Raw genomic sequence first — 11674 nt, 5'->3', positions numbered from 1 at the left:
TTGATTACACATTACAAGGTCAAAAATTACATACATGGATGAACCATTTACAATAAGATCTATAACATTTGTAAAATAGACCAGATAAATTTTCATTTCATGCCAAATTTAAATTTCAGTCTTGGCCCAAATTAAGTCAGATTAAATCTTGAAATAGTAACAGCATAGTAGCATTTCTCCTTTAGTGTTCTGCTGAAGTAAATCATACGGTTTCGAATGACTATCCCTTTAACAAAAAAACAGGAAGGAGGGAAGCAGGAACAGCAGCATATTGGGTTTTAATCCCAAACTCAGCTTCGCATTTCCCCATTCTAATCAGTATTACCTCCATGCTTTCCATGCCCTTTCTCCAGATCCTTGTTTATTTGTGAACAATGCACTCCGTGGTACAAGAATGAATTTTTAGCAGTAATTAAGTCTTAATAGCTTTTAGCGAATGCTCTGTCCCCTCTTTCACCCAGACAGATGACACAGACAGATCCAGCTCCCTTTGCCACAGTTGGACCGGCTGCATAATAATTGGATGTTCGCACAGTAGGAGGGAGTGCTAAATGTCATCCGCCGTGCTAAAATAAAGCTGGAAAAAGAGGAAATAACTGTACTCTTGAAAACATCCTTTTCATTTCTTGAGGGACAGCAGCGATTAGGGATTGGGAAGAAATGAATATTTCATAGATAAGAATAACAAGATTAAATTCTCTTTGAGGATGGTTTTCAGAGCCCGCTACAATGGGCAAAGTTACCGAAACAAAGAGAATGATAAATAGGTTTGGCTAAGCAGAGATGAACCAGGGTGCTCACACAACTGTTGGGGCCTTACTGTAGGACAAATACGCTTGGATAGAAGAGTTTCTGAACTGCTTAAAATGGCTGCATTCCTCAATATTATAAAGTCTTACACAACAGAGTGCAACACCTGCCCCCCTTTTTCAGCAGCCTTGGTTCCGTAAGTATTTTTCCCATAGGGATTTTAAAATTTAAAGCCATGAGCCAAACCAACCAGCTATGAGGTGAATCACATTACAGTTTGATTTAAAAAAAAAAAAAAAAAAAAAAAAAAAAAAACTGAATATTGGACAAAGGTACAAGACTGTGTTGAGGGAAAGAACTACAATCCCATGAAGCACTGTGAATGACAACTGAACTGAGGTCTGTCTTTAAAGATTTACAAGTTACTGTTAAAAATACATTTCCCTGTGGAGGAAATGAATGGGTTATTTATTTCCAGAAGCCAACTATTACACTCTATAAGGACATGTTCTGCTCTTAAAAGGTATAGTTGACCAAAAAATTGATTTCTTTTGTGTGACATTCTTTAAAATATAATTTTGTGTGTGTTGTGCAGAAGTCATTTAGGTTTGGAACCACATGAGGGCGAGTAAATGATTACAGAATTTTTATTTTTTGAGCGGACTATCCCTTTAACATCATGGCAACTTTGTAAAAATCACATCTATCAAATCTGCCCGCTGTCAGGGGCAGCCACTGGGAGTTCAGGCAGTTTCCCCATTTTATTTAAGTCTCCCTGGAGGCTAATACTCACCGCAGACATTAGCAAAATCACAGTGTGACACCTGGCGGGGGGGGTGTTCCTCTTTCCATTACCAGGCACAGAGCCACCATCTCCTCTGGGGACCAGGCAAGATGACAAGAATCATGAGGAAAGGGTGAAATTATGCAGGGAACAACAGATAACTCTAAATTATTTGATCAGTACCACAAACAACTGAGAGCTTTTTTAATTTGACCAATTGAAAATGCTGAAGAATGACAAGGACACAAAGAGCGACAAAAGATTTTTAACAATTTAATATATCAATATATAGATATTTATCAACAACTTGAATTTCATAGAAACGTGAGTGAGACCATTTTGGCATACAGTACAGATATTCCATGTAAGTATAATTTTGCTAACGTTAAAACCCCCTCTCTATTCCCACCACCTCCAACCCACTGACACAGACACGAGAAAAGCAAACAAAATTTGACATTATTGGAAAAAATACATGAACACAAACAAGGCACCAATAAATTAAACTAACCCTCTCTTTCACCACTGAGTGTAACCTATTAAATAGAATTACAATTTAATTGATCTATTAAATAAATGTACAAACACAAATTAAACACTATTTCTGCAATGTTTACAGTTAAAAAGCAAAAATAAAATTCAGACCAGGAGGAAGAGAAAAAAAAAAGAAAAAAGAAGAGAAAACACTTTGGCAGATTATTAAGTTTTAGTTACAATCAAGTAGTAAAGAAATCCAGTGCTCTTGAGTACAAATAAATCCATGTATGGTCTACACTCTTTTTCGTCCAGGAGACTAATATACACATCTTCTTTTTACAAGAAATGTTTAAAACCTTATCAAAAGTTTCGCTGTATGAAAACATATTTACAAATCATGATTCAAACTCATTGGACTGCAACGGTCACCCTTCCCCCATCCTATGTAATCATTTACACAGTGCAGAAGGCTTCTTGAAAAAGTTTGTGCAACAAACAGCATACAAAATGTCTCCAAACAGCTATGGAATGACCGGGACACACGTTTCCTCAAATGACAGTAATGACAGGCCCTCCTTCCCCTCTCCTGAAATTTAACACCTACAAACCATACAAAAAATTGAACAGTTCTTCAAGTAATATACATCATGTCAACATGATCTCATAGGGGGAAACCAAAATAGAGGTCATTTTTTTACACAGGTCACAAAGAGAACAGACGGGAATGTTACCATGGGTGCGGAGGACCCGATTCATCCATTTAGAGACAGCAGTTCAGCTCTACAAGTCCACCAAACTAAGAAGCACTGTTCCAGGAGAGGTTCCAGCGTATTGTCCAGTGTATCGTCCATTGTAAAAGAATGGTAGCCCTTTCGAAAGCAATGTCCTACTTGTTGGGCTGATGGGGATGACAGGTAGACAGTGATGAAGAGGAGTTACAGACATTACGAATGTTAGTCACAGTGGAGTGGGGTGAAGGAGCAGCGTGACGAGTCCCTGCAGTGCTATAGGAAGGCAGGACTCGCCGTTACATATGCATAGAGTAAGAATGATGGACGACGGTCACAAAGTACTGCTTGTTATCTACAGAGAGGCAGAAAATCCAAAGGGTCTAAAAGCCTGTTCTAGAACCTTCTGTGACCACACCGTGCATGTATTTTTCAATGTTGTGTCCCACACATTCTAAATTATAATATGCTAAGAGATCAGTCTGTAGAAACCTCAATGTAACAAAGTTTCCATAAAAACACTTTTTTTTTTTTTTTTGGAGCTAACTCTAGAGCAGCACCTGATAACAACGATGACGTTGGGGTCAGGAAAAAGAAATGTGCATGATGCCCCTTCAGAAAATAAAAAACGATTAAAACGGCCTAAGCTTATTTGCTAGTCTTAACCGTTCTTCCAGTCTGGTCATGCTGGTTTTTAGTTGGTTTAGCTGGTTAGCAAGCTGGTCTCCCAGCATGATCAACTGACAAGTGCCCAAAACCCTTCAAAGACCTATTTAGGCTGTTTTTACTGGTCTTAGTTGGTCCCCTGGCCTGGCCAAGCTGGTGTCCAGTTGGTTTAGTTGGCCAACAAGCTGGTCTCCCAGCCTGACCAGCTGACATGTGCTCAAAACCCAACTAAAACCAGTTTAGGCTGTTTTTCCTGGTCTATGTTGGTCTTCCATCCTGATGTCCAGTTGGTTCAGCTGGTCGACAAGCTTTCTCTTTCAATCTTAACCAGCTAATGTCCAAAATTAATCTAAAACCAGTTAAGGCTGTTTTTCTCATCTTAGTTGGTCCCCTAACCTGGTGTCCAGTCTTTCAGTCTAAACCAGGTGGTAAGTTCCTCTAAAAAATGCTTCTAAAAGCAGAAAACCAGACCTAAGAAGACCAGCAAACTAGATTAGGCTGGTTTAAGGCTTTTTTTTCTGAAGAGACCAAGTTGATAATGATCAAACAATAATTTATGACATGACAGTCTGAAAAAGCACATGAAGCAGTTTGTTTACCCTGTATTGCTAGTCTGAGATTTTCGAATCAAATACTTCAGTTCCACATTTTCAGAAGTGACATGTGAAAGTAATCAAAAATGTTATCGCTTCAAATAAAAAAAAAAAATCTATAAAATCTATTTATTATTAATTATACTTTCCACTGTATAAACAGTTTGATATGAGAAATGATTAAGGATGAATGAAGATTCATCAAATTAACTATAATATTGATATCAGGCCTGTTATCTCCAAATCATGTCAGACATCTCAAGTCCATCTGATAGTCCACTGTATTCAGAGAACGAACAAGAAACTGCAGTTCTTTAATCCTCACAGACAAAAGCCTGAGCAACGAACCTCCCACACTGTCTCTATTCCTAATGGAAAACAAACAGTGACTTAATGGAGGATTCTTTGAAATGTGGAGGGATGTTTTACAAGCGCTGCACATAAGATGCCTCATCACAGCAGAGAGGAGCAAAGGTGGCAAGAACAAAGAACCACTCCAGATGCGAGACCACCCACATGAACCAAATGTGGCCAGAACCAAACATACGCGTCTCAGGGACCCAGCAATGCCTTTCGGAAGTCTCCAATAAAGGGCATGACTAGTGCTATATGCCAAGCAAAATCTTAATCCAGCCTACGGTTTTTAGCTGGTTTAAGTTGATGACTCTCAGTGGATCTCAAACAGGGGACGGGGCCCACAAGAGGGCAAACTTCCAGTGGGGCCCCAATTTGAGTCTTAAAATGACTCTTAATTCAAATGCTAAAAAAGCTAAAAATAAAAGTACCAAATTAAACTGACATTTTTTAAGTTTAGATTAGAGGCCCTTTGAACGAAGGACTGAAAAAGATTGATAACCACTGCTCTGAATCATTCAATCCCCTTTAAACCATTAAAGTTGACTAGCCTAACTAGGACCAGCAAAAAACCTGTGGCTGGTTTGATGGTTTTTATCAACAGGCATATCCAGGTGGGTCAAAACCTGTTTTTTTAAACATCTGTCCAATCAGTCAGTGTCCCTCTGACAGTGATACAGAAATAACCAAGCACTCATTCATCACATGGAGAGAGTTTGTACAGGAAGCCTATATTCAGACTCCTCATTTCCTGTGCCATGCGCTGAACAGATGACTGTTCAGAGGAGCAAAGCTTTGATCTACGACTCTAATCTATCACACCATTAAGCCACCCAATATGGCAGGCGGTGTCTTGTTGTCAGCATGCTAAATGCTAAAGAGTTTTACCCGAGGCATGACGAATGTAGGGGCGGAAAAGACACGCTTGTGTTTGGGAGAGGGAGTGTGTGTTCGTGTTTTTGCATGTCTGAGAGGGAGCGATCTAGACTGTAGATATGAACAAACAGCAATTTAGCCATTATCAAACCCTGGGTACCATATCTATTAGTGTGCTTGTGATAAGCCACACAGATTGTAGCGATAAATGATAATATTTTAGAACAACGGATGTCCTGAGCTGAGGTTTTGGGGATATAAATGTGCCTGGGCAGGAAGATTTTAGTTGGTCTTAGAAACTTGAGAAAAACGGAAGCCCCAATGCTGGTGAAATAAATAAATAGGGAAATATATATTGCCTCTCAAAGTTGGGAGGTGAAACCCTTCAACTCCAGACAGTGGCCGCAGATCTTTTAGAAGGGTCCAATCTGAATTTAAGTGACCATGGAAGACATGAAGGAACAGTAGTCATGGCATTGGAAGTATTTGGAGTACAGGAAAGTACAGACTTGTTTACTTGTGGTATATTATTTGTTCGTGAGATTATGTGAATGCATAACAGCTGCATAGTGGAATTTGTGTGTTTTATGTCTGCAAATATGAATTTTCCTCATCCCATCTCCATCCTTTTTCATATTTTACTTCTATACATCTCCCATGCTGATGAGGTGGATTGCCCACAATTCTCTCCAATGGGTTCTGCCCTGTGATGGGCAAGCCAGTTCAACTCAAACCAGCTTAACCAGTAATAAAACTATTTCTATTTTAAAAAAATCTACAGCACGAGCGCAGCGGGAGAGCCACTGAGTGTTAGCGACTACTGACGTGATGAGCTATGAGGTTAGTCATCATTAAACAGCACTACTACTACTACTGACAAAGAGCAGGAATGATGCTAGTAGTTTAATTGTAGAACTAGTGATTATTGCCCAACTGAGGGTTTATGGGCTAAAAAAGACACTACGAGAAAACAAACCCAGTTTGTAGCTCTCAGCTGTGGAGAGCAAGTGCTCTTGTGTCCTTTTGGCTCTTTGTGCCTCGCTGCGTTGTCTCGTGCGATCTCCTCGATGGAAGGAGAGATGGAGGACTAAAGGACGCATGGATTCGGGGATGGAGAAGGAGAGAGCAAGAGCGAGAATCGCCCTCAGAGGAATCCCTCATCGTCAGGACTGAGCGCCACGCGCTGCGGAGAGCAGATAAAAAACAGTTACACGTGTTGAGAGAAAGAGGGAGAGAAATAAATACATAGAAAAGAATGAGAAGGCCCATGGAGTAGGAGAAACATCCGATATGCAGATCCCCACACACACACACACTGTGAAGTGTGCGACGTGTGGGGCGCTGGAGAGAATCCTGTTATGCCACTGGGGCGGCCCGCCCCGTTGCTGCCGCGCGACTGATGTCTTTATCTCTGCTTGTGCTTGACATGCCGACTGTAGCACAGGAAGCTTAAAACACACTGTTATAATCCCTCCATCTGACTAACTGTTTACTATTTCAGCCCAGGCCGACATTTACGTGAATATATGAATAAATCATTTCATCACCCAAATAAATATACAGCAAAACACCTCAATAAATAAATAAATTATAAAATATTAAAAGATTGTCCAGTCAGTTAAGGTGCTAATTGCTCATCCCTAAAGCAATTATACTTAATTAATAATAATAAAAAAACAACAACTATGGGATAATGGGAGAGCACAATTTCAAAGCTTTCAAACATGGAAAGCATTTAAAGCTTTACACACACACACAACACGAAAAAACGAAGACTATGGCTGCATCCGAAATCGCATACTTCCCTACTATACAGTAGGTGAAAAACAGTATGCGAAAAGAGTAGAATGCCCGAAATACAGTATTCAAGAAAGAGTAGCGAAAAGTTCCCGGATGACCTATTACTTCAAGCGAGATACTGAAGTGTGCATCAAATGGACACTTTATTATCCCATGAGAGAGGATTTGTGAATGGCAGTGAAGCTAAGCAGCGAACGCTGGTAGGTAACATGATGACAACATGGCGAATGTAGTATGTCCAGATTAAATTCATACTACACACATTCATGCTATATAAAAGGTACTTTTTAACTACTTCAAAAAAAGTACCTACTTAGAGAGTATGTGATTTAGAATGCAGCCTATGGGAAACAGTCAACTAATTAAACTTCACATGGTAATCCATACACTAAATAATTAAACATACATTTGAATGAAAATGTGTGGTGAATTATGAGTATAAATATGAGTGAGGAAAGAGGCAGCATAATGCCCTCTCTTAGGGATTTTTGTCTTAGCCCCACCCTCGTTTTTATACTATTGCCTTGCTCCCTTTGTTCACTTCGCACTGGACAGCATAGGTGCCCCTGAGTACCAATGAGCTGCCGGGTCTGGGATACCGCCCCCCAGTGGCAGTGCTAGGTATGGCTGTCTGGCACTGCCACTCACTGCTGGGTAGACGTGGCCGATCTGCTCGCTGCGGCCGATGTGGATTTCGTCGTCATCGTCCTCTGTGGTCTTGCGGTAAACGGGGTTGTCGAAGTTCATGCTCTTGGTATTCCTTCTCCTCCAGTTGCGCCACACCAGGTATCCTCCGGTACACATCAGGCCGATGACCACTGTGGCAAGGATAGGAACTGCATGCGTTTAACACACAGTCAACACATATGGCGGGGGCGTTAACACAGCCAAGGGACACAGAGCAGAGCATAATGACACACACACATATACAACCACACACACTCAAACCTTAAGGTGCATCATGGCAGACCAGGGTCAAATGGTTTCATTAAAATAATTTCTAAAACAACAAATATGGTTGAAAATTTCATTACATTTTAAAATATATTAAAATAGAAAACCGTTGTTTTGTATTAATATTTTACAATATTACTGTTAGCGTTGGTCAGCATAAGAGACTTCTTTCAAAAACATTAAAAAAAAAATCGTATCGACCTCAAACTTTTGAATGGTAGTATGCATAATTTGAACAGTCTGATCATATCACTATCAAAAGAACTACTTAAAAAGCTACTTTAAAAATGGTATGTATATTTAAACTAGGGCTGCCAAAGACATACCTTTCCCACTCACTCACACACACAGTGGCTTAGTGGAATATGTGAAGGGGGTGCTCACATGCTGCTCAGTGAGAAAGCAGGGGTCTAAGGGGACCAGGAGAAATCGAATTGGACTGTGTGTATGCGCACACACGCCTACATGTGAATGGTCGGGGGGGAGCGCATAACTATTCAGGGTGAATTGATAACCATGTGTGGCTTTACTGCAGTGGCTGGCTAACCCCTTCCCTAATTTAAAAGATCAGCCGTGGCTGCTCTGGTCCCCTGGAAGTTCTCCCTAATTGCTCTTTTGTCTGGGGGGCCGCAGAGACCTCCTCATGATGTGTTTTCCTCCATCACACAGCTTCTATTGTCTGGCTATAAACACTTGGATTGCATTCTGTCTATGAATTGCATTCATTATTTTCAAACTACAATAAAAGAAAGCATTTAGAAAAATGTTACAATTTTAAGATAAGATGGGGTGGATGTAGAGGGACCGTAATTACACAAAGCTAGTAAAATGGTTTTTAGAGGAAAGGTATTTCACTTAGTGTCTTTCATTTGAATATGAGCACAGACAAGGTCATTTCAATCCCACTAAGCCACTCGCCAGACACAGCTCAAACAATCAATGAAGTCCATCAGGTCCTTTTGACAGAGACTTTGAGATATATACATTTACATATACTGTACTTTATATATACATATACTGTAGAGTTCAAACAGTCAAAAGGATGATGAATATAAACTGAGAGAATGATCACAAAATCAAAATGCATGAATGACACTTCTCTTTGTAGGATCAAAAATAACCATTTATAAAGCACTAATTTCAAAAAGAGCACAATATTTTTTAACCATGTTGTAAGATGAAAATCTCTGAAATAACTCTTTAATTTTAAAAACAATTTGAGCTAAATCGAGAGAATTTGTGGATAGTATAATGTACAGTAAGGCTCTTACAAAAAGTCTATAGGGTAAATAGGTACGGCACTGTAATAACAGTTTAAGATATGGAACCAGAGCATAAAACTACATTTTGGCCAAACCTGCCAATGGCTGGTGACAAAGGGTTAGTTCACCCAAAAATGAAAATCTCACTTTCATGCTGTTCCAAACCCGTAAGACCTTTGTTCATCTTCGGAACGCAAATTAAGATATTTTTTGATGAAATCCGAGAGCTATCTGACTCCTCCATAGACAACAATTTTTTTACCACTGTCAAGGCCCAGAAAGGTACTAAGGACATCATTAAAATAGTCCACGTGACTACAGTGGTTCAACCTTAATTGTGCAAAAACAAAAAAAATAACTTACTGAGCTGGTGCTCGGATGTAGAAAACGAAAGCGTTGCACTGTGTTTACTACATTAACAGCGCAGGAAACTGACAGGCAAGAGAACTGAGATTGTTGAATAAAGTCGATATTTTTGTTTTGTTTTTGCACACAAAAAGTATTCTCGTCACTTCATAAAAGTAAGGTTCAACCACTGTAGTCACATGGACTACTTTAACAATGTCTTTAGTATCTTTCTGGACCTTGACAGTAGTAATTAATTTGCTGTCTATGGAGGAGTCAGAGAGCTTTAGGATTTCATCAAAAATATGTTTGTGTTCCGAAGATGAACGAAGGTCTTGCGGGTTTGGAACAACATGAGGGTGAGTAATTAATGACAGAATTTTCATTTTTGGGTGAACTAACCCTTTAAGAAAATTTACCGACCATATATTTTTACCAGCAATGAAACAGATTAATCGGTAACACTTTACAATAAGGTTCATTAGTTAACATTATTTAAGTACATTAGTTAACATGAACTAATAATGAACTGCACTTATACAACATTTATTAATCTTTGTTAATGTTAATTTCAACATTTACTAATACATTTTTAAAATCTTGTTATCATTAGTTAATGCACTGAGAACTAACATGAACAAACAATGAACAACTGTATTTTCATTAACTAATGTTAACGAAGATTAGTAAATACAGTAACAAATGTATTGCTCATGGTTAGTTTTTTTTAGTTAATACATTAACTAATGTTTAACTAATGAACCTTATTGTAAAGTGTTACCAATTAATCCCTTAAAGTTACAAAAGTTACTCAGTCAAGAGCATTGAGTGTTTTTTCTTTGTTTGATTAAAATCACAGGCAGCAGCAGGAATATTAGGCTGCTGTCACTTTAAGAGCTAATGCACGGATCCAATATACTGATTCACATGCGTTTTATTTCTCAACTGTTTATGTTCACTTAAGACATAATTGACTATGTTTACGAGGATACTTGCCAAGATGGGGATTTTGACATACTTTTGTTTGAATATGTCTGTTCAAGCTCAAGAAGACGTGAAAGAGAGCTCAATTAAGTATCTGTGCGCTGTCTGAGATGCGGCTTTTTTGGACGTATGCTTCAGATGTGTGCGCGCACAAATAAAGGAATTGAGTTCCCTTTCATGTCGATGCAGCACTGGCCTGTCATCTGTAACGAGCGTCGTTCACGTTTGTTCATGTTCATGGTCTCACAACATTGCATTGTTAGGATTCATAAAAATGTTACCGGCCAAATGGTAATTGACACCTTTTCACTCAAAAGGACAATTCAGACTTTATAGTTCAAATTATATATAAATAATATATTAACATTATAAAAACAATGTTTAAAAAGTTTAATTCACTTTTCTTGCAAAAAAATGGACCTCATTACAAAAAAATAAAATAAAAAATAATATTCGGGAGTATCCTTTTTAGGCAAGTTGAAAGAAAGGTTTTTAATTTATTTATTTAAATATTTGCAATGACACTGAGTGACTATCAATTTTTTTACTGCTTCAAAAAAAAAAAAAAAAAAAATCTGTTGCACAACGTTGTTTCTAGGCAACAAGCAACTTCATTCAATAAAAAGCAATTCAAATTAATACAAATAATTAATATCTAAATGTCTAAATTTGCTAAGAGTAGTAAGTTCAAGAGCAAAAATGTGCCTCCACATGGTTTACCATGCCTGAATAAGAATTGACAGATTAGAATGACCACCGTGTTGTAATGTGACCTTGAAAAAGCTTTTACTAGTTTATTCTATGTAATCTCTTTGAATAAATATTTATTATTAAGATAAGAGTTTTGTTTTATGCATCATGTGCTTGCAAAGTGAAGAAAATGGTGCTGTTACACTGATGTAACATCATGTACCTTCTTAAAGAGCTTTACTGTACATACGTTTTTCTTTAACTCAGATGAGTCGAAATAATTTTCCGGAGTAATTAGCATGCTGTGGATAGCACTTAAGTTATATTTAACCTGAAATATTAAGCTAAATGGAGCAGCAGCAGGTTTATAAATGGCTTGTTAAGACCACAATAAGTGTCTCCAAAGCAAAT

The 11674-nt window shown here is 38.4% G+C and overlaps 1 protein-coding gene across 8 annotated transcripts in view; it reads right to left on the bottom strand.

Annotated features, from left to right (window-relative positions):
- Positions 1-1794: 1794 nt before the first annotated feature.
- Positions 1795-11674, bottom strand: part of lrp8 (low density lipoprotein receptor-related protein 8, apolipoprotein e receptor) — a 158676-nt gene continuing 148796 nt past the window's right edge. For 3 of the 8 annotated variants that reach the window (XM_051896597.1, XM_051896598.1, XM_051896604.1), the window contains one exon: positions 1795-7864. In XM_051896597.1, the coding sequence (XP_051752557.1) occupies positions 7566-7864 (299 nt within the window). In that variant the 3' untranslated portion in view covers positions 1795-7565. The remainder of the gene's footprint in view (positions 7865-11674) is intronic. The other 5 variants (XM_051896601.1, XM_051896602.1, XM_051896603.1 and 2 more) reach the window with 3 other exon arrangements.

This window comes from Ctenopharyngodon idella, chromosome 6 (assembly GCF_019924925.1).
Source record: "Ctenopharyngodon idella isolate HZGC_01 chromosome 6, HZGC01, whole genome shotgun sequence".
NCBI classification, from domain to species: domain Eukaryota; kingdom Metazoa; phylum Chordata; class Actinopteri; order Cypriniformes; family Xenocyprididae; genus Ctenopharyngodon; species Ctenopharyngodon idella.
This window is presented reverse-complemented; position numbering and strand designations above follow the sequence as displayed.